The 25,788-nt window shown below is 21.8% G+C and overlaps 2 protein-coding genes across 2 annotated transcripts; one reads left to right on the top strand and one right to left on the bottom strand.

Moving 5' to 3' along the window:
• The first annotated feature begins 1,932 nt into the window (after positions 1-1,932).
• On the top strand, positions 1,933-3,120 carry LOC128959952 (sarcoplasmic calcium-binding proteins I, III, and IV-like). Its single transcript, XM_054305992.1, has 6 exons — positions 1,933-1,994; positions 2,051-2,217; positions 2,312-2,444; positions 2,695-2,792; positions 2,854-2,942; positions 3,001-3,120. The coding sequence occupies exons 1-6, from the start codon at positions 1,949-1,951 to the stop codon at positions 3,074-3,076; spliced, it is 609 nt and encodes a 202-aa protein (XP_054161967.1). The 5' UTR covers positions 1,933-1,948; the 3' UTR covers positions 3,077-3,120.
• Positions 3,121-5,680: 2,560 nt separating this feature from the next.
• LOC128960275 (muscarinic acetylcholine receptor M5-like) lies at positions 5,681-8,012 on the bottom strand. Its single transcript, XM_054306347.1, has 2 exons — positions 5,896-8,012; positions 5,681-5,771 (listed from the first exon to the last, which is right to left on the bottom strand). Exons 1-2 carry the CDS (start codon positions 8,010-8,012, stop codon positions 5,681-5,683), a joined length of 2,208 nt encoding a protein of 735 aa, XP_054162322.1.
• Between the last annotated feature and the right edge of the window lie 17,776 nt (positions 8,013-25,788).

The raw sequence follows: 25,788 nt of genomic DNA, 5'->3' as shown, positions 1-25,788 counted from the left end.
AATTTTTATAATTAGTTTTAATAATAATATATAAATTTGGTGTCCTCTAGACATGACTTTTCAGTACAACAATAGTCAGCAAATTTAGTGCCAATAAGTTATTTGAAAATTTTAAATTTATATTAATTGAGAATTGCGTTTTTGTCATTGCGTATTTATTGTCGGATTCAATATCTATTAGTAATAGACTATTACTTATTAATATAAACAATAAATTGATATAATTTTAATGCTTAATAAAAAAGATTATTTTGATAAAGATTTATTTTAAATGTTAACATTAAATTAATTTATATATTGTTAGTACAGTATCAGGGTTGGAAAAATACAAGGTTTTCAATTTTGGCTTTGTAAATTACAGTAAAATACAATGTACTGGATGTATTTTACAATTATAGAAAAATTACATTAACAATTATAAAATATTTATTTTTTTATTAAAATTATTATTATTACATAATTTCAATATAGTTATTAGAATCGTTATTTTCTAAAACTATTAAAATTTAATATTAATTATTTTATTAATATATTTCAATACCAGAATTAAATTGAATAGTTAATTTCAAATTTTTTTTAAATAAAAAAATAATTATTATTACAAAACATGTTTGTTTGTGAATTTTTGTATTTTTGTTACTAGGTGGCGCTAAAATTTTTTTGTAAGCCAAAATTGTCATGTAATTTACATTGTATTATACTGTATAATACGCTTTGAATTATACATACACTTTGTCTCTGCCAACACTGTACAGTATACTTATAGTAAGTTTTAGAATTGAAATCAATCATTAAAGTACAGTATATTAAGATATTATAAATAATTTAGTATTATAATTATAATACCACAAAAATTAATGGCTTTTCAATTTTTGACAGATTTTTGTTTTGTAAATATTTAGTTTATATTGCTTTTACAAAATTGTTATAAAAAACCAAAAGCACTAAAAATAGACTGAGTTTTAGAGTCAGACTCTATTTGGTTTTGAGACACATTTTTCACTCATTAGTATTACTTACAGTACATACATATGGTATCATTTGCTTTGCAAGTTTTATATTGAATTTGTTAACTTAAATAATTTAAAGAATTTATATCAAGTTTAGTGATTTTGATTGAAAGGTAGATATAATTTTGTTATAATTTTATTTTTAATTTAATAAAGAATAATTCAAATATTGACATATATATGTATATATATATTATTATTATATTTTTGGGTGAATAAATACGTTTTATATTTTTATGAATCGTTACAGCTATATTGTGTTTAATAAGTATATCTATTTAATAACATTTAATAGCGTTTAATAAATATATCTTTTATAAAAAATTAAAAACTAAGATTTAGAAAAGTAATTATCGTTATTTTAATTTGTTTTATGTGTGTTAAAGTCTGTGATAAATTTAGATGTTTTTTGAACACTACATTCAATACACAGTATACTGTATTATATAGACCCTGATTCCGGTGAAAATTTTAGTTCATCATTGAAAACATTGTACTAATATTACTATATTTCGTTTTTTGTCTTTCTTTATAGATATATAAAGAGTACATTAAATAGTAAATAGTTTTATAGATTTTCATTTTTTATATTAGAGTTTTTCCTGAAATACACTATTCTTAACTTAAGGAAACACTAAGTTTTAAGATTATATAATATTTATATTGAAAATTTTTTATTTGCTTTATTTATTTTTAGAAATAAGAGAAAATAAAAATTGAATTTAAATATGATTGATTTTTAGTATTTAAAATGTGTTTATTAGTTTATTAATAGTATTAGTTAGATTTCAATTCTACTAAAATATTTAAGTTAATAACATACAATATTATTTATAGTTAAATAAAACTAATAAATATATTGAATTATTGAAACTTTATTCTTAATAAAATATTTTTATTTATTATTAACTTTTTAGAGAAATTTTCAATAATCATCGATGTCTTTAAGACACAAACATTTATTTACATTTTTGAACTTTTGGGGTATGTTTTAAAATAATTATTTAATAAAAAGTAAAATTATTTATTAAAACAAATAGACGCCAATCACGACGGCATCCTTTCATGGAATAGCTTTCAAACATTAGCTGAAAATTTTGCAAAACTTCAGCGAAAAGGAAAGTTAGAGAAAGAAGTTGTCGATCGATGGAAAGCCATATTTGAGAAGTGGTGGCATGAGTTGACTGCTTATGCCGACGAAAATAAAGTCGGTATCAATTTATTAACACATTTATTGATAAAACATACTTAATATTTCGTTTGTTACAAAATAATTGTCTAATTTGTTGTTTAATTTGTAGGACACTCTCGTAGAGTTCGATGAATGGCTTAAATTCTTTGAAAAATTGGGAAAAAATACTAAAACATATCAAGAATTGCCTGAATTCTTGAAGACATATCTTCACTTATTCTTTCTCTGTTGTGATTATAATAGTTAGTACTATCTATTGCTTTCCTCCCTTTCCTCCCTTTCCTTTTTTTACGAGAAAGTCATTAGTGAGACTTTATTAAAAAGTTTTCAACAAAATAAAAAACATCACTTTATTAGTTTCCATGGGATAATGTATAGAGCAGTCATTGTATCAATAAAAGTATAAATGTGTATAACTATTATAATATAGTATATGTTTGTTAATAATTGACAATCATTTAAATTAATTGATGTCATTTGACATTTCAACAGAAGATGCATTATTTTGTCAAAAAGATTATAAGAAATACCTGACGACTCATAATATGGACACAACTAAAGCTGAAGAGCACTTCAAATATATGCTAATTGTATTTATATGAGATATTTAATGATTTAGTTTTGCTATATATTTTTGCATACATTGCACAGGAAGAAGACGTGGCCAATGGTAACGCCATGACATCCGACAGATTTAAAGATCTTGTTTATGATTTCTGGGTATCCACTGATCCAGAGAGGTATGACTTTTATTCATTAATACTATTCATCATTACCTGACTGTCATATATCTTATAGCAAAGGCAAGTATATCTGTGGACCATTTGATCAGTCAATTAATGAATTGGAGCTGAAGATCAAAAAGAGAGACTAATTTATAATATATATATTGTATATCTTTATTAATCATTACCGATATGTCCAACAACTTGTCAACATTAAGATTGTTTAATCAGTTAATACTTTCACCGATGCTTTTAACATAACTTTCAGGATATTTGTTATTAATATTATTCATATTTATAATAAATACAAACTGATTATTAGAAGCTTATAATATATTTATAATTATATTAACATTTTAAGGTATTTTTAATATTAATATTTGTATTGAGATATTTATATAATATATAGAACAGTATAATAGATATTAATTTAAGTTACAAAATAAATATTATGCTAAATATTAATAAATGTATTTATTATTACTACTTATTATTTTGTTAAAATATGTTAAGTATCTTTTATATACAATATACAATAGTTAATAAAATTAATACTTTACCTAATAAAATATAAGTCATTATTAAACTAACAAAAAAAGATATCATATTATAAATCAAGAATTAAATTCATTATTGATTTTATATGACACTAATGTATGCTTAGAAACATAAGAATAGATTTCAATTGAAAATACACTTTAACACAATTAACACAATTTGTTAATTATTTTTCAATAATTACATTACCGTATTAAATGTCAATTCATTGATTTTCTAAAATATATTTAATGAAATTATTTTAACATCACTTCATGTCAATTATGAATCGTAAAATAATTTATGATATGATATTTATCATACATGACATTTAAGTTATTAATTAAAAAATTGAATACTACTTGTTTTTTATATTTTTGTTGTTTAATTTTGAAATTGTATAGGAAAATTTCGATTTTCTATTACCAATAATACATGAGTTTTATATAATTAATAATATCAGTGGTCTTTAAAAACTATTATTAACTCTATTACTGTACAATATTTTTATAATGAATCAAATCTATTTTTAATGTATTTTTCAATTACAATAAGCAAATACTAAAATGACTTATAACCTATGTTTTAAGGTATTACTAAAAATTATTAATTAATTCAATTATTACTAATAGTATAAAGTGGTATCATAAATTATATCTTAATTATTAAAATATTTTATAAATATTATACGTAAAAATAATTTTAAAAACTTGAAGTATTAAGAAGACTTTGTTGTAAATAAAACAAATATTTGCTTTGCTTTTTATACTTTCTATTCTTATATTGAATGCAATATTAAATTAGAATATATTTATAAATATTATTATAATTTAGATACAAATCTAACTAAATATATATTTATTGTATTATTTAATATAATTAATAAATAAAAGCAAATATCCGGATCACGTCATTCATAAACATCTTACATATCACTATATAACTAAATAAAAGAAACAATTACTAACTTATGTTCAAATTCTTACATATATTTAAAAAAAAAATATTTTTTAGTTGTAATTATTTTTGTTTATATAAAACTGTTTACATATTGATTATTCAATTATGAAAATAACTTTAATTTGCAAATTAACTTGTTTGTTAAATTTTTAATAATTAAAAGTTTATTTACAAATATATTAAATGAAAAATTAATTAAAATACAATCTATACATTATTATTATTATTATTAATTATAATTTATAAATTATGCTTTGTAACTTTAATTGTAAGCTATATTTGTTTTTAAAATCCATTGTACTGGTACATTGTTCAATATATTTTCAAAAAATTAAATTTAATTAGCTTTTATTTTTAAAATTATACTCAACACAACAATAAATCAAATCAAATGATTTATTATATATAATACATATACTGTAAATATCATTTTTAAATTTTTCTAATTTATTTTATCATACTTAATATCATAATAGAGTAAACTTTAGATGGTTAACAATAAAATTAAATTATAATATATATATTAAATAACCATATTTTTAACAATAATTTAACATTTTGTTTAAGTTACATATTACTTTATATATAGACATAGAGTATTAATATTATATACAAAAGATATATGACTTAAAAAGTACAAATCTAATTAAATTTTATGTAATAAATAAATGTTATTTTTCTTACACAACTTAGCAAAGCATTGTAATAAATTATTTTTAATTGCAAAACAAATAAGTTAATAACGTATACAATTAATAGCTATTTAAATGTCTAATCAATATTACATACTAACTAAACATATGTTACATAACTTAATTTTGATAAATATTTTATATACATAAACTTATACAGTTTTAGTAATATACATAAATAAATGAGATATTAATGAGTGTACTGGACCATAAGTCAACCATCAATTAAATAATCATGATATTTTATAAAACATTAATGAAAGTTTTAAATTAACAATAATTATTTAATAAATTAATTTTAAATAAAAATATCTATCTATTAAAAAAGTAAAACATTTAAAATTAATATATCAATTGATGCACAAAATGTTAAAACATAACAATAAAATATTGATATAGCATTATAAATATAAATACAGTAGTATTGTATTATAAATTAACTTTTTTTGTTAGCTGTTAGTAAAGTTGTGGTGCATTTAATTGTGTAAATAATGGATGAATAGTTGAAAGTTGTAGTGTATTGTTGTTATGAGGAAAGGGTTGTCCATATAATTATAATAGTGATTAAGTTCTGTGTAGATCTCCTTTCAAAACTCTAACGAAAGCTTTTTTGAATTGTTGGTTCATAAGGGCGTAACAAAATGGGTTAAGTGGACTGTAAATGAAATTTAATGAAAATATGTTTTCTCAATCATTATGATTATCATGTCTATTGCATAAACATTAATAATCAAATACATATATTGACAAACTTTAATTATAATATGTTAATTACAAACCTATTGGCATAGCAGAGAAAATAAGTGAAATAAAAGAGATGGTGATTAACGCATCCATTGATGCGATCTCTGCAGAAACCCTCGACAAGAGCTGTGATGTGATAAGGAGTCCAGCAAAGGACGAAAGCGCCTAAAATGAAAGATATAGTTCTCAATGCTTTTCGCGCCCTATTCTCGGACTTAGACTTCTGTCTCTTCTCTTTATTTCGCTTTCCGTTTCGTAATCTTTTGCTCAGACTCTGAGCTAAAGGAGCTTTACTTATGTCCACTTCATTACCTCCACAGTTGGTCATAGGGTTGGCATTGACGGGACACTCTTTGGGCTCTTTAAATGATATGCTATTCAATGGCTCATTATCTATAATTGGCTGCAATTCATCATTTTTTGACACACGAGTTGTCGTCTTTGAATTGTCTGTTAGATTGCAGTCCACACAAGTAGTGACTCTTCCGGTTGAAGTGATTTGCTTTGCACTGGTAGGTGATGATGACTTGTTATCACTTGTTTCACATGTCTTATTTGTATAACATTTACGTACACTTTTGACATCACTATTGCCCTGTTGTTGAATTTTATTGATAGATAAATCAGTGACTTTGGAAGACTCGATGGAAATACCGTTTTCCTGATCAATAAAACCAAATTCATTTGCTTCCAAAGGAATGGGTGGTTCTTCGTTAATGATGGGCTTAATATCTAAAGTTGAAGGCGGTTCCGGTCTTCGATGATTATTATATGATAAGTCCGTGTCATCAAATACAAGACTTTCATTATCAAAACTTGTATGTTTTGATCCCAATTCACTAATTTTTTTCAATTCTCCTTTTGAAGACTTTAATGAATTGTCTTTAAATGGAGGAATGATATCTAATTTATTTGATGACGTGATAATTGGAGACCTGGGTATAAGTGCCGTTAATGTTGACTGCGGTTGAATGATAGCTTCAATAGTAGTACTTTTTCTACCGATATTAGCATTAATTTTATGTTTTCCACTTTTGGTCACTTTTGTCACTTTTTTAACTTTAGGTTTAACTGGTGCTGAATGTTGTGTTGGAAGCGAATCTTCGTCGGAGTCAAATATGGGTGAACTGGATCTGTCCTGATCTGAGTTATCTTTTTTATCATTAAAACTGGTTGTTTCTAAATTCTTGACGGCATTGTGTGCGCCGCTGTCTTCATGTTGTTCCGTGAGTCCAGTGGCCGCTGTCTGACCTTTAGGTTTGTCTTGACTTAAAAGAGTGCTTTGAGTTTTAGAGATGACAATACCTGGTCGGGTCTCATTTGGTCGACTCATAGCCACTAATGTTTGCATCTTTTTTTGTTTGGCCTCAGCTTTACGAGCCATATCGCTGGCTGTTTTATATATGCCTCCATATAATATAAAAAGTACAATAATTGTAACATAAAAATATCCGATAATTAAAGATGTATTGAAAACAGGATTCTTAAGGAACTGAACGGCGCATTCATAGGGCTCTAACTCTCGTTTGCCAACGAAGTGCTCCCAACCCATGATACTGATAAAGAAGACTAAAAACGGTACAATCCATGTGATGGTAACCATCCATAAAACCTTTCGTTTTGTCCGCCAATTCCTATATTTAGCTGCAATTCTTACTGAACAATATCTATCAATAGTTATCAATAAAACCGTATAAATAGAGACGAGACACACTGTGTGATCAGTTGCCAGCCATAAATCACAAGGAATAGCACCCAATTCCCAACGGCCCACCAAAACATATACCGCATAGAAGGGCATTGATATGATTCCTATGAGCAGATCTGATACGGCCAGAGAACAGATGAAGTAATTGCTGGGCTGTCGGATGGCTCTCTCAACAACAAATGCTGTCAATACAAGAATATTACCTAAAACTGTCAAAATAATGCAAATGCCTATACATGTAGCTATAAATATTGTTTGCCATAAATGGAAAGGCGGTTCATATATCTCTGTATCTATTAATTGTGTATCACTTTCTGTCGACCAGTTGCTAGATATACATATATATTGTTTTGATGTATTGTTTTCAATGCTTTCAATGGTTGTGTTTGGACACAAAGGAAGAGTTATATTAGTGACCAAAATGTTCAACACTTCGGTATCCATATTATAGGTTTACATTTATTTGTTATTTTATATAACATATAATTAGTATTTATACGTTAATGTGACATTTGATGAGATATCGTATATTTGAAATTTAAAAATCAAACTAAAATGAGACAGTGGTTTAATGTAACTTTTTTAAGTTCAATAAATGATGACTATTGAGAACATAATTACATTAATTTTGATGATATTAATGCTATCTTTTGGGACAAATGCATGAAATGTGAGAAGTGATAGACAAGTGAAAGACTATGAATTGACGGTAACGTCACTAACAATTGCAAAGTGTTGTGATGTCAACCAAAGAGCGCATATTCTTCATGTTTTTGGTAATTAGTTTGTAGTTATCTAACGGCACGATATCTCCCAATACCGGTGGCATTGCCTGTAAATAAAGCATTAGAATAGCCATTAACTCATGAAATGTAAATATTCCTTAAGGGACTGACACTATGATCTGATGCCATACACTCCAATGCCATCCATTACATACTATATTTCAGTTAAACTACTAGAGCTCACACATCATTAGCATCACTTCAAATCTCATTGTATAATTTAAAACCAAATCATGTAATTTATAACATTATCTTTCAATGGTTTAGTTAAATCCATTATAATGTCGCCAATTATTGTTTAACATTTGCTTCAATATTTATACATTGTGTATATAAACAAACTCGCATACTATCTATAAATATAATTTAATTAAAACAATATTTATTATTAAACGGAATGTTCAAAAACTCATTTATTATTAAAATAATAGATTTTTTGTTGTTATAATTTATATTTATAAATATTTAGAATTAAATCTTTATTAAAAATAGATAGTATAGAGATAATTAATAATTAAAACTAACTATTTTTCGAAAATCAGTTTAAATTTTTAGTTAGGATTTTCATAAAATGTTTTAATATAATGTTTTTAAATTTGACACTAATTTTTATACTCTAATTAATGATGGTTCCAAGTTATTGATATTCAAATTAATAACAATTAGAAAAATGCAGTTTAAAATTCCAATCTATTATCATAATATTATGTTAATTAACAAACTTAAATATTACTATTATATATAAAAAATATATTGTGACTATTAAGCAAAGAACTATATTAGTTAAATAATTAAATATGTATATTATTATAAGAAAATTTATTCAAATTATTAAAAAATATTTTATTTTTGATATATATTTTATAATAAAATTTAAATATACATAGATTTTTATATTATGCATTTTAATCTAATTTTATATAAATATTTTTTATTAAATATATATGCTATTATTTTTGTTATCTATAATAACTGCTAATTTAGTATCCAATATTCATTTTGTGGTATTTAATGGAGTATTACTAATAACTATAACTATACTTTACAATTATTAAGCACTTTATAATAATTTCTTATTATAGTTAATAGTTGTTTAACCAAATTTAATTTTTAAGAATTTAATATTTAATTTAATTGTTTAATGGCTTGTAATAAATAAATTAAATAAGTTATGTTATTTCATAATTTTTTAAAAACTATATTAACTTAGTTATAGTTAATAAGTCAAAGTAGCAACGTTTACAACTAGTTCACTGATTTGGTATTTTATACAATAATTACTAATAAATAATTAATATAATTTAGATATTATTTACAATAAAATTCATTTTATCTGTTCACATAATCTTTTTATATTAAATACTGTAATACATTAACTAATATTAATGACAAAATATAATAAAATTATTCTCATAGCAATCAAAATTTTGTCCAATTTTTATATTAAAACAAATTGCATTTATAGATAAAGTTAAAATTAATATGTTTAAAACAATGCAATCAATAGTGCAATGTTTTGAAAATCATAAATGTGTATAAAATATTATATAAAATTATACATTAAAATCTCATTATAAAATCTCACACAAACATCCATTCAATCATTTAACTGTCTTTTTCATTGTTTCAAATAAAGTTATTTATTTTTTATTTTTGACACCAAACAAAATAATTATTTTAAAAATTCTATATACAGTATATCATCATTACGTTTATGGAGTTATTTATATATTTGAATTCTATATTTTATAAGACATAAAAATTAATTTTTTATTATATTATGAAGATTTATGTGTTCTCTAATAACAAAATACAATTTATAACTGTATTACAAAAAACACATTTTTTAAAAACATATTATAATGTATATTAGTTTTTCATTTAAAAAATGTAATGAAAACCAAAATAGTTTACAGCAAATAAAAATCAAATATCATTAATGTTAAAAATAATTTTAATACTATGGAATTGATAATATATTTTATTTTAGTCAGTAAAAGGCAATATAATAATCGTTTAATTATAATTTTTAAGTTAAACCTTTATAAAAATTAAAAGATTTATAATAATATAAGTAGAAATTAAATATTTGTTATGTAGCTAGAATAAATAACGTTTGTTATTTAATCAAAAAAGTTTTGATTAATAATACTTATGGACTACGGTTGGTATAGAATCTCTACTAATAGTGTTGACAAAAAAGAGGAATTTATAAAATAATAGAGAAATTTCTAGATAGTTTCGAAAAAAAAAATTTCTATCTATGATATCCCCATGTTAATTTTGTTTTTCTCGATATATGTTATTATGTAACAATACTTTGTTTTTACAAGTAATAATTAAATTTTAGTATTAATATCTTAATTATTAATTAAAGTAACAATTAATTTATTTAATTATCTTAAATTCTTATATATACTGTATATAATAAAATGATTATTAAAATTTTACAAAACTGATTATTATTAAATAATTATAATTATTTTACATATAGGTATCCCATTTTTATAGTAGTGTATAGTACAGTATAATGTTATATGAGTAGTAGTGTCTCATTATTTATATATTATTACAATAGCTATAGATATGGGGATCCCATAGTATAACAATAAAGTTAAATTTCTATAGAAATTTATTCCTGAGAAATTTATTAGAAACTTTCTATTTGCCCATCTCTATATACTATAGATAAAAATATTTTTTGGTTTTATAACTGAGATATATGTTTCATTATTCAGTGTTATTTGAAGCAAATTTTCACATATAAAAAAGCAATAAAAGGTTTGTTTTTAATTTCTGTTAAAATAAAAATCAAACTTTTGTTTCAAAACTTTCATCTCAAGAGATATTTAGTTTTAAAAAATTGATGATTTTTTTTGAAGCAGAGATATAGTAGATTTGTGTTACTATATATTGACTATTGATATAAAAAACAGAAGTAATAAAAAGTTAGTTTTGATTTACAATATTATTGTCTTATTATACTTTATTGCCTCAAAGCTATTAACAAGAGTTTAACTTAAACTCAGTTGCTTTTCATATATAGTAAACTGGGATTTGTTTTTGTCTTTTGGGAGTGTTTTATAAGACAATAATCACTATTATATAAACTATACTCAAATGTTGTCTTTTACAACTGATTATCCATCAATATATTGTAAAATTTATTAATTAAAGTTATAAAGTTCGTACAATAGATATTTAAATAAATATTATTAGTTAAGATACAGATTTATTATGTAATATTAACATTGTTGACATGTATTAAATGTATAAAAAATGTTTCAATTTAATGTTTATAAACTTAAGTATTATTCATAATATAAATACAAAATTTATAGCATTGGAAGATATTTTTATAAATTAAAAAACTATATTTATAAATCACATACAAAATGTATTAGTAATAAGTGAAATCAATATAATTATAAAGTATCAACTATTATAATAAATAAATATTTGTTATTATTAACAAAAAATGTTATAAATAGTTGAGTATATTTGTTATAAATATAAATATTTTTGATATTTTTATAATATATATGGACAAAATAAAATATTAAAAATAACATATATTATTTGAAACATATTTGAAAGTATGATTTAAAATATTTTTATACAATAGAAACCTATTTTTTCAATATTATATATTTTGTAGTAAAATCTCATTATTTTGTTGAAATCAAATTCATTAAAAATTTTGAAAAGAAAGCAAACAGTTTTCAATACAATTGAAATCTCTTTAGTATATATTAGTTGATTGTATAGTTGCACACAAAATAAGTTTAACTTTTGAATGCTATGTCTTTCCTTTTTTAACAATCTCTCTCCTATAGTACACTATATATATACAAATCATGTTATATATGACTTATATATTCTTTATTTATATCTCATTCTTAAAAAAAATCTTAAATAACAATAACTTCTATTATTAGAAAAAAATTTGTATTTAATTTTGTTTTTCGTGAGATTTATAATTGATTTTTACTTTATTAATGATATATGTTTTAACCATTTTTAAAAAATAAGTTTAATAAATGAGTTTTCAAAATTAAATTAAGTCCTATTTATATAATATAATGTAAACCTTTGTGCTTGAAATGTTACATTTATTAATTGCATAAATTTTACAGATATGAATTGAATAACTAAATTATATTATTTTATAAAGTTATATTATATCATAAGTACACCATATTAAATAACATCATAAATAAAATAATCATTATATAAATTATGTTATAGACTACTATAAATTAGCTTATCATAAATTATTTAAATAAACAATATTAAAACCAAGATCATTTTATTTAAAATAATTTTTAATACAGACAAAAAGTTATAGCAAATATATGTAAATATATTAAACTTTTATAAAATTCATGAAAAATGTCAATTTACAAAATATATCACAAGATAATAAATACTAAAACATTTTATTAAAATGTTATTTTTTGTATGTTTGAAATATAAGACAAAACATGATAACTATATAAAACTTTATATAAATTTAATTCTTTTATATTTTGATTTGATGCCATCATTATTATCAATGGTTTAATCAAAAACAATGTATTATAATATTTGAAAGGTAAACATTATTATTAATAATTTTAAATAAATCTATAAATAAATACAAAATATTGAGTGTAAAGTACTTTATCGATAATTCAAAGAACATATTTTTGCAGTTATTTTGTTGTCTGTATTTAGATTTTTATCTTATATTTTTATTTTTATTACGACATTACAGTAAATTATTTTTTAAAATACTGGTTATATATTTAATTTATAGTTTATTTCTTTTTATTGTTAACTGTTTAGTATAAAGAATATGTTAGTATTTGTAGTCATTTTCAATTACTGTAATATTATATAACAATAAATACAAATAACTAAACATAACTAAACATAACTGTCATTTATCAATATATTTCTATATTTCATTATTAATGAGTTTTATTAAATAATTTCAATAATCTTTTCTAAGAGTTTTATGTTTCACAATATCTTCAGAAATGATAAACAAAGAAATACTTAGTGAATGTAATACACAAACAACAATAAAATCAATGATAAGACTATGGAAGAGAAAAAGCTTTATATTAATATTGCGACCAATAATACAGTTTAATATGTTTGACGACAATCATCACTATTGATGAACTTATTTTAGCATATATAAGACCAGGTTCATTTTGTGAACATTCTATTTTCACTTATCTATTACTAATTGTATTATTTGTTACCTAATAATACAAAATACATAAATTTTGTGGCATACATTAATAGATTAGTTTTTATTATTGATTTTAATGAAATTATTTTATGCTAAATATGACTTTAGATTGTGATATTATTATAAAACGATTTACTATTTTATTTTAATTGAATTCTAATAATATATTATTTTTTGACATTTAATAAGTCACTTTTATTGGAGAGTAAACACTAATTATATATTTTTTTATTTGATTTAATTTATAAGTCGTTTTTATAGTATTTAAATAAAATATCAAAATGCTAATACAGTATATAAATTATAAATTTATATATGTTATAGCTTACTGTAAATTATTTAAACAAACAATATTCCAACCGAGATATCATTTTATTTTAAATAATTTTTAATACAGATAAAAAAGTTATAGAAAATATATTTAAATATGTAAAACTTTTATAAAAATTTCTGAAAAATGTCAATTGACAAAATATATCACAAGATAATAAATATTTGAACATTTAAAATTGTTATTTATTATGTTTAAAATGATAAAACATGATAACTAAGTTATATAAAAGTTTATATATATATAAAGAAATGGATGTCAATGTTTAGAGTTTAGGTTTATTATATTAATTAGTCAGTACTTAATGTATTGTATATTAATAATTATTAAATGTATAATGTTAAACAATTTTCCAGATATTATTGAATGTGTTTTTGAGTAAAATTTATGTAACTTTATAAATGGTATTACTTTTTGTATGTTAAAATTAGTTCAGTGTTGGGCACCAATACCATCGGTTGCACCAAATGTTTGTAATAATAATAATATAATTCAAGTTATAGTTAATTACCTTATGTTTGGTTTGCCTATTGATTGATTGTGTTTGTGCCGCCTAAAAGTCATTAAGTTAAACCCCATTATTGCTTGATTAACCCCCTGTTAACTGTATTTAACCCCCAATGTCAGTGATGACAATTTGGTACTTACCAACAAACAACAAATAAAAATTAATATTAAATTTTTTTACAATCAAACACTAGATCTGACAACATTTAAGCAACATTAGATCTGATATCATATTACATTGAAAGTACTTTTCAAATAGTGTTTTAAAGTGTGGTCTATTTTGAAACATTAAAATCAGTGAAATTGAGTAAAATAGTTATTTTATCACTTAAGTCATCTCCTAAAATAACTATTATAAAGTGGTTGTAATTTAATACAAGTTCAGTAAAATGCATTTCCTTTAAATTAATGTAAAATGTGTTTCCAATGGTTAGTATAGGCTAACAGTTGTTATGACATTTGACAGTAAATACTGTATGTTGTCCTATACTTCAAATGTTACATAAAAGCTAACAAACAAATAGATATGACATTTGTACACATATAATGTATAATACGGTATATGCAATCTGTTAGTCATGATATAAGTGTTATCTAAGACAACCTATTTTATACTATAATATTTTTCAATGAATTAAAGTACCGAAATAATATGATTCTTGTTTTGTTAAATAAAGATATATTAAATTTCAATTAATGTAATTAATTAAAATAAATTAAACTTAATTTAAATAAAAAATATTTATATTTGATTTTGAAGTTTGATTATTGAAATCAATGATGAAAATCACTGACACTACTTTTCATTTATATACCAAATCCTATTTAATCTTGAGTTGATAGATATTTTTGAATACATGTGAAAACATACAGTATTTACCACATAATAACCAAATACTGTAACATTATTGTATATAATGGAACCTCTATAATGTATTATACAGTTTTGAGAAATATAAAAACTGCAATACTATATAAAAATATTATTGTATTATTAATATAAGGCGTGGTTCACATATTACGTTCGCACTTGAGGGGAGGGGGGGTTGGCCAAAGCGAACTTTTGCGAACGATGGGGAGGGGTATAGTCTTTAAGAACGTTCGCATTTAGATAATATTTTATTTCTTGTGGTGGGGGTAGCGGTTAGGGGCATGGAACGTAATTTTTTAAATGACTACATGCGAACAATTGCGAACATAGGGGAGGGAGGGGGTCTAGATTTCTTAAAAAGTGCGAACGTAATATGTAAACGACGCCTAATCTATTTGTAATATATTTAAATTAAAGAATTTGTAGAAAATTAGTATTTTATGTCATAAATATTGTTCAATAACTAAAACAAAATAAATATTTATTTACATCTTTTAAGAACAAAAGTTTTGTATATTAATAATGATTTAAATGTCAATGAAATGTATTTAAGTTTTTATGAGTCAAATATTTTATGATAACATATAATCGTTTTTTTTTAGAAAAAAGACACAAATGCTACAAATCTTTTATCAATTTTTTTAGTAATTTTGAAGAAAATATAAAAAAGTTAAAAACCCAAATTATTGTTGTGACAAATTAATTATACACATTTAATATTTGTGCGATATTTTTGGATTAGATAATTAACATAATATATAGCTAGAAAATTAAATATAAATAATAGTTTCGATATTTAAAAATATATTATTTAGTTATTCTTACTAATTTGTTAGTTTCATCATAGTATCACTTCATTATTAATATTATATAAAAAATATTTTATATTTATACATGCTAAAATACAGGTTTATCAAAAATATATTAAGTAATATAAGGTGAGATATTTAACGTAAATATTGTTTTACAGGTTAACAACAAAAATGGGTGATTAGTATAACAAGTTGTAAGTATAATAGAGTATATCTTAATATGTTTTCCATACTATTCCGAGCAGTAGTCATAAAGTATAACAACATTTCATAACAAATGTACTTAAAATCAAACAACACTATACTATACATATTAAATAGTATAAAGGGGGTAAAAAGTATTTAATATATTAAAGTTACACTTTGGGATGTTTTTATCAAAATCTATTTGTCTGTGTGCCGTATTGTAGAATTTTATTTTGAAAATGCTAAAATTATACAGATTGTATAGTAATTTACTAAAGTCTAGTTAATTAATTCACAATATGTAGTTTAATTGATAAATTACGAGAAATACTTAAATATTGCAATATTAATGGTAAATGATAGGTTGTTATTAAAATTATTATATAATGCAATAAATGATTTAAGTAAAATTTACTTCATGTATATTCATAGATTTCTCGACCGTTTTTGTCGTTGTTTTTAAAATAAAAATCACAATTTTTTGTCTATATTTTGTTATAAATTTATATTTATATAACTATTTGAGTTAATGAATGGCTGGGTTAGCGAATGAGAAGTTGGTTCTAACAATGCTATATATAATTTAAATTTTTAAACAAAAATATATTGAATTTAATATAACAAGATTTACTAATTACAACATTTGAATAATTTATTAATTAAATACAATGATATGTAAATCACTTATTTATATCATAAACTTATTACTGATGTATATTTAACTCAATTGAATTGATTTTTGTATTCAATAACAAGAATCACTAGTATTAGTGATTAGGGTTGGAAAAATACAAGGTTTTGAATTTTTACTTTGTATAATACAGTATAATACAATGTAATGCATGTATTATACAATTTTTAAAGCTAATATATATTATGTTAAAAAAATTATTAAAAATATAATTGCTAGAAAATGCATTATTATTATAATAATCGTTGTTTTAAAATAATAATAATTACATAATTTAAAATAGAAATTCAATAAAAATAATATCAAATCTATTATTTATTTATTATTAAACATTGTTTACTTTGCTTATATCTATGCTTTTAGCACTAGGTGGTACAAAATTTCGTTTGTAAGCCAAATTGGCCATGTATTATACAAACATTTTGTCTCTACCAACACTGTTAGTGATACTGTATATATTTTATTTAAAATTTATTAATATATAATATTTAGATTTACTTTAAAATATAATTCTTTGGTTTAAAAAATATTTTTTTTAAATATAGACAATAAAATAAAATATGCCTCAAGTAATACAAAGTTTGAGTTTTCTCTATCATTAATCAAAAACTAAACACAAATTATTAGTGACAGAAATATATAAGTTTATACAGTATTATATTCCGAGGTTTATTTAGTATTGTATATATATATATATATATATATATATATATATATAGAGAGAGAGAGAGAGAGAGAGAGAGAGAATATATATATATATATATACTGTACATAAATTTGGATATAATGTTTGAGTGACTTAGAGATGTACTGTAAGGTAGTGCCAGACATCCCGATAACAACACAAATCACATGCAAATGCATTTGACGCCAGACTTCAAAAGAGATAATTAAAATGAAAATTATAGCCATTGGCTCATTGAATGTCATTTCAATACATCAGTCGTGCTTTACTTTTAAAATAAAGTTTTTTTACTTATATGTATATTCTCTATAATAATTGAAATTATTATAATTGAAAAAATTATTAATATAAAACATAATTTTATTTTGTTATACTAAAATTTATATTGGAATAAAAGTTTAATTAAAATTAGAATTTATATTAATTGAAATGTAATCTAATAATAAATATAGTTAGAAACTATCTACTGTTTCAAGAATTTCAATTTTTGTTTTTACAAAAATCTTATTTTCTATATTAATAAGTATATATTTTATTATAATTTTCATTCATAAATAAAAAATATTTTTAAATAGCTAAATTTTAATTTATTAGTCTAAAATCCTATCTAAAATAAAATTTAGACAATATATAGTTAATTATAATAATAAATATTATTAATCTGTTATATATATACAGTATATATACGGTATATATTCTTAGAGATTAAGTTTTATGCAATAATGTATTAATAACTTATATTAATACAGTATTATGAGTGAGTGTTTTCATTAATATTAAAGAATTTTTAATATCATTTATTTATTAACCAAATAATTGTTTGTCGTCTAAATCAACTAAAGAAAAAATTCAGTCTTTTCTAAATAACTAATTAATCATAACTTTTACGATTAATAAAAAAGTGTTTTAATTATTTATCTGATAATAAAAATAATTTGTGAAATAAACTTTAAATAGGATTAAGTCTTTAAATTATAGTTTAATTTTTAACATAAAGATATTTTAATTATATTTTAATTTAATAAAATAATAAATTTAATATTAATATATTATATACAGTATATATAGGTATATTTAATGGAGTAATAGTTGATTTGATAAAATTGAATTCAATATTAATCATTAGATACTATTATATCAAATACTATTGTAAATGATATCAACAGATCAACAGGACATCAGATGTGGGATTCAATGTGTGAATCAAATCAAAGTTTTGTCACCAAATGTGATGTTATAAAGAGTATATATAAGTAGTGATGAATGGAAAGTAAGTCAGTGTAGAGTTATTTAGTGACAAAAACTAAATCGATCCAAACTGACAGTACAGACATAGATCTAATAAAACAAAACTACAGTATATCTCAACATTTGTTGTCAATTCACACTATTTTGTTTCTCATTCAAACAAATGTGTCTCAAAGTACTGTATAACATATGCCTCTATAAGGCTGTCTTTGTCATCAAAAAGCAAAAATATGTCAAATATTGAAAAGTCTATCAAATATAAGACAATTTTTTGTTTCACTGAATAAAAGCGCTAAAATGTGACTTATTATGATTGTAATGATATTATCAACACAACTATGACTTCATAAACATAACAATAAACTCGTGTTTTTTGCGACCAAAAAGACTAGTTTTTTGCTCAAATATTGATATATTATTTAATTAGTTTAAAAATAAAAATAAATATAAATGCACAATATTTATTAATTGTAACATTAAATTTATTCGATAATTAATATTATTATAACATAAATGTATAAATTAATCTATAAACATTTTTAATATTAGAATTTAATATATAATAAATATTTTTAAAACTTATTTAAAAACAATAGTCTCAAAACATGCTTAATAAATAATTAACAAAAATATTAAGATATCACAATAATTTTAATTACAAGTTATTATAAAATAATGTATTAAGAAAACTGTTGTATAATTTATGTTTCCTATATTATATATACACAGTATATACCGGTATAGAGTAAGAGTAAAAAACATAATGTGTTCAACAAATAATAACTAACAAAAAGTACTCAAATAGTAATTACCAAATAATTTGTCGCACAAATAATGAAGTGAATTGCAGTTCACTTGATTGCCTTATTTAAGAAAACTGTTGACCGATATAACAAAACCAGATATATATTTGTCTAATTATTGAATCTCATATACTATACTATATATTTGTAACTAAAGATAATATAAAAGTGCAGTGAATGTTGATTATATTTTCAAAAAAAATCATCTAAAAATAATTTCATTCATTAATATTTATTTTAAATCACTATTTAAAAAATATAGGATGTTTAAATTGTGTTCAACTTTAATCATTATGGCATATACTCTACTGTACTATACTATATGCTATTATTTTTGCATAAATCATTATTTATGAGATGATTTATAATCATTAATATTATTAATTTTCTAATAAAAACATTTAATATATCCTTAGATAAATAAGTACTAAGATAGCAATTATTGTATAAATACTGTATATTTATATGCTTTATATTAAGTGTATTTTACATTGTAATAAAATAGATGTTTTAAGTTTGTGATTATAAATGGTAAATCAATTTAGTTATAATATCAAAAGTTAAAACTTATAACATGAAGTGTTAAGTCTACTAATGTGTTAAAAGTATAATAAAGTTTGAAATGAAAATCTTTTGAGAATATTTAGTGTTTATCGTAATACGTATAGTTATGCGTGATATTAAGTGTGTGAGAGAGAGAGAGAGAGAGAGAGAGAGAGAGAGAGAGAGAGAGAGAGAGAGAGAGAGAGAGAGAGAGAGAGAGAGAGAGAGTAATTCCCACCTCCGATATGCCTGAATAGTAATGAAACACAAGATCTGATTATTTACTGACTTAATAATATGCAAACACTGTTTCTCAACGCTTCACAACTATATAACAATATTCTGTTATATTATAACATAAAAATATAAATAAATTCTTTTCAATTCAAACTTAATAATCAATTCAAAGCCATATATTCCTGTTTTACAATAAAATTGTATTACATTTTTGTTCAATTTTAATAATTCACAATTTAGTTACAAATATTAAAATTGTATTATATAATATATAGTATAAAAACAAGTATATACTCTATGTATATACTATATAAGAGAAATCTAAATAAATCTATTAGCAATTAAAATAGCTAGCATTAGTATTAAAATGAATATTTTGATAATATCATCATTTATAGTAACGACTATTTTTATAAAATATATAAATATATTTAAAATTTTCTAACTTATCGAACATTTTGTGAGATAATTAAGGAAATGAAATATATGTCATATATTTGACGGCTTTTGCATAAATTATATTTGCATCAAAAATACTCAATAAAATACTGTACATATAAGGCATAAATACAGTATAACTAAAAGTATTTTAATTTTGATGCAAATAATGTGCGTAAAGTGAGGTGAGAAAAATGAATGTAAGAAATGTTGCAAATGTTAGACTATTTTATTCATTAGACTATTTTATGGTAAGTTTTTTATGACTCTATGAATCCTTAATGACATTACAAAAAAGTGACGCCAAAGTGGAAGAAACAATTGAAACATTGCTTTAAATATGGGATTTAATACATTGTGGAAAGGCATACAACATATATAAAAATATACCAGTGCTATGTATGGCAAACATGGTAACACTTATTCAATGGTTTTAGCTATAACTCAATGTATTGTTTATATATCTATCGATTGAGATATAAATTTCTGTTGTCAGCAGCCGTTACAATACAGTCGATGCACTAAATAGTATACAATGCTATGCTATGCTATGCTATGTTAGGTTAGCTTAGGTTATGTCTGATTGTTTTCACATCAAATCTTTTCTACTGTTAGTTGTGATTGTTATTGTCATTATATAATATGCATTATATTTCTATATATATTATCTGATATATTAAATATAAAAAGCTTAGCACAGCTATACTTGCAGTCTGTAATCCAGATTTATTTGTTATAAAACAGATTAGATTTAATTTTAGTATTTGTATAATAAAACATTGTTCATTGCTTATAAATCAGTTATGTATCCAATAAATAGTTAGAAAATAATCGCAAGTATTAAAACTACAACAGTATTACATGTGATTTAATAGACTCGCAGTTATTTTAATCATAATCAAAATAATTTTTACTAAAATTAATATTACAAGTGTTTCAATAAATATATCTAACAGACATATTAAGCAAATAATCAAATACTAAATATAATATATTAAACAAATAGCCAAAAGATTTTTAATTAAATATAAAAAAGTTTCAAGAAATTGTCAATTTTTAATCATTTATAACAAACATGATGTCATATATAAACAATTTGTAAAAATTCAATTATTTACATGTTTTATTAATTTTTGTTATTATTACAAATATAAGTATAAAAAATTAATTGATTTTTATATATTATTAGGGTTAGATCAGATTTCCTCCCTCATTTTTCCAAATATTCCCTGCTTACTGGGAATTCATATGCAATTTATTTCCTTGTTCTACTACTTATTAAACTCTAAAAACATATTTTATTATAATGTTTAAAAACAAATATTATTATTAAACTATATTTTAAGTTATACTGATAAATAGTGCCACTAAATTTATTTTTAAATATTTAAATATTTTTTTGCAAAGTTTTGGTACTATTTATTGTAATAATACAAAATATATTTTCACTTTCTAAGTATCAATGGAGAGAAAATGAAATATTTTCCGGAAAAATTGGAGGGATTTTTAAAGGAACTTCCTTAACTTGAAATGTTGATCGAACTCTAATTATTATATATTTAAATAATATTATAGATTTACAATACAAATGTCATTACAATATTGTAATATAATTCTTATTAATGCAAATATTTGTAAAAAACAATTTTTATTTTCTGATCTTCTATTTACGTAAAATTGTATTACTGTAACTTTATTTTACTAAATTATTATTAAATTATATTATATAATACATTGAGTATTGTGTAATATTTTTTAATATTAATAATATAAATAATGTTTACCTCCTATTATACCTTATTTTCCATGTTATAACAGAATCTGAGGTCAGAAATGCGAAATTTACAAAATGAAATGCAACACACATACACACATACACACATACACACATACACACATACACACATACACACATACACACATACACACATACACACATACACACATACACACATACACACATACACACATACACACATACACACATACACACATACACACATACACACATACACACATACACACATACACACATACACACATACACACATACACACATACACACATACACACATACACACATACACACATACACACATACACACATACACACATACACACATACACACATACACACATACACACATACACACATACACACATACACACATACACACATACACACATACACACATACACACATACACACATACACACATACACACATACACACATACACACATACACACATACACACATACACACATACACACATACACACATACACACATACACACATACACACATACACACATACACACATACACACATACACACATACACACATACACACATACACACATACACACATACACACATACACACATACACACATACACACATACACACATACACACATACACACATACACACATACACACATACACACATACACACATACACACAGGTATTATCAGTGATCAGTCAATCAATCGAGAGTTTAACAATAAATTTGTTTTTAGGTTAATAATATAAAAATGTCATTTGAATTAAATAATATTAAAATTAAAAATTATATGACATACTAATTATCTGTTAATTAATATTTAGTAAAATATCTCTTCTAAAATAATAACAACATTTACAATATAAAGACTTGTCATCTGAGAGCTCATCACCAAAACAAATAATATGTTAACGTTTTAATGTTAAAAACGGACAGACAAACAGATATACATAATGAATTAGGATATGTATTATATAATTTTTATAAGAGTTCATCAAATATGTGATTAACATAACTTTTATTTTAAGGAACGTTATGTCAGTAAAATATGATACATAATATGTTTGTTATCTTTAAATAATTACTAATACTGTATATTAGTTTTATTATTTAGAATTATTTTAATTAACTTTATTTCTAAAATGTTATTTCCTTTACTCATTTGATGAGCTAAACTGTGTAATCAAATGCAGTATTGATATACTGTACTTATAATATTGCAATCCATAAAAATATGAAACTTTGAGAGCAATGAAAACGATGGAAAACTTTTCCGATTGATTACAACACTTGAGGCTAATATGCAAGAGTTGTGTCAATAAATATGAAAGCTTTTCACAATATATTTGTATCATAATGTTTGGTATATATTATATTATCGTTAAAATGACGAGTTATATAAATTCTTAAATAAACATTAAATGGCATTTAATTTGCAATTAAAGGCAATAAAATGTAAGGTATATTGTTTCGCGTTTTATTTGTTAGTTTTCTAAAATTATTATTCTATTATATAAGTTATATAATATAACGTAATATTAATATTTTGTTGCATAATATAGTATATTGTACATTTTTAAATATAAGTTATCTATATCATTAAACTGTTTATTCATATAAAAATATATCTAAATATTGTCTACACTATATTTATAGGATTTAAAATCCATATTAATTTATTATTTTAAAATAAATTTTCATAAATCTTATTCCTTATTAAATCAATTAACTTTTTGCATAATTTTTTAATAAAATTATTGAAAATAATTCTAAAAATTAATTAAATAATTTTTGTGGTCAATAAATATCAAATAATATATATATATATATATATATATATATATATATATAATTCTGTTTTATATAAGTTTAAGCTTATTATTAAGTTATAATTATTAAAGAATTTATACGTATTTTAAATTAACATTAATCTCTATATACCAACAAACCATATATAATATTACAATATTTATTTCATATCATTCTATCAATTAATATGTTAATCAAATGTTAGTTTTAAATTTAATATGTAAAACAATAAATAAATAAAATAAGCTGCAATGTTAATTTAAATGTAATTATATACATTTTCCATATTGTAGTATAAATATATTGGATAATACATAAAAATATTACAATTATAAAAATATTATAAATATATATATTTATAGTATATCTATTATTATAAAATAAACTAGTATTATCGATTATAGTAAAAGTAAGAAAAAGTATTCATTGACATAATTGAAATTTTTAAGTTATTGTTGAACATTGAATATCAAATATTTTTATAATACAAAATATTTACATAAACTATAATCTAAAGTTATGCTTCTATATATCTTAAATGATTTAATATAAAGTAAGTGATTTAAACAGCAAAATATAAAGTACTACAACAAAATTAAAAGCATTTTTTGTGGCATTTTTTCAGTTTGAAAGTCATAATAGCTTTTATTATTAAAATCCTTTGCACACAATATATACAATTTAGTCTATTATTTATCAAACATTACGTTCACTAAATCTACTTTAGATTAGACATTAAAATGAGTGTAAAATATATTTGATTTATAATGCATTACATTTTTAAAGTTTTCATATTTTTATAATAAATATACAAAAAAATAATTGTAAAACTTAAAATGATTTATAGTTTATAATTAAAATAATGAATGCTAAATATAAAATAATTTATTTATAAATAGAAACTGCCTAAATCAGTAATTATTTACTTTATTTTACTATTTGTTTAGTTTTAAAAAAATATAAATATAATAAATAATTTTTATAAAATTATTAGCATATTGACATAATTTGAAAGTCTCATATTATGATTCTAATGCTGTACAATATTAATCATAATAATTTTTAACAATATAATACAATTCCTTATATGAAAATAGATTATATACATGTTTATAAAAAGTTTATTTCTAAGAAACAATGGTTTGGTTGAGATTTTTTTGCAATAATAATAGTATATCTAAGCCTTAGAAGCTGTCACCAGAATTAAGAGTAAAAACATAAAACATTTATTTTAATGTCAGTACAA

The sequence above is a fragment of the Oppia nitens genome, unplaced genomic scaffold (genome assembly GCF_028296485.1).
Source record: "Oppia nitens isolate AA-2021 unplaced genomic scaffold, nextdenovo-longstitch-racon4-pilon3 scaffold4_pilon_pilon_pilon, whole genome shotgun sequence".
In the NCBI taxonomy this organism is placed as follows: Eukaryota; Metazoa; Arthropoda; class Arachnida; order Sarcoptiformes; family Oppiidae; genus Oppia; species Oppia nitens.
Note: the sequence above shows the minus strand (reverse complement) of the source record. Positions and strands in the feature narration are given on the sequence as shown.

Coding starts and splice junctions, on each gene's coding strand:
- LOC128959952 (XM_054305992.1), top strand. CDS start 1,949: ATGTCTTTAAGACACAAACATTTATTTACATTTTTGAACTTTTGGG. Junction 1,995..2,050: donor TACATTTTTGAACTTTTGGG/GTATGTTTTAAA, acceptor TAAAACAAATAG/ACGCCAATCACGACGGCATC. Junction 2,793..2,853: donor ACTTCAAATATATGCTAATT/GTATTTATATGA, acceptor TACATTGCACAG/GAAGAAGACGTGGCCAATGG.
- LOC128960275 (XM_054306347.1), bottom strand. CDS start 8,012: ATGGATACCGAAGTGTTGAACATTTTGGTCACTAATATAACTCTTCCT. Junction 5,772..5,895: donor TTTCTCTGCTATGCCAATAG/GTTTGTAATTAA, acceptor TTTCATTTACAG/TCCACTTAACCCATTTTGTT.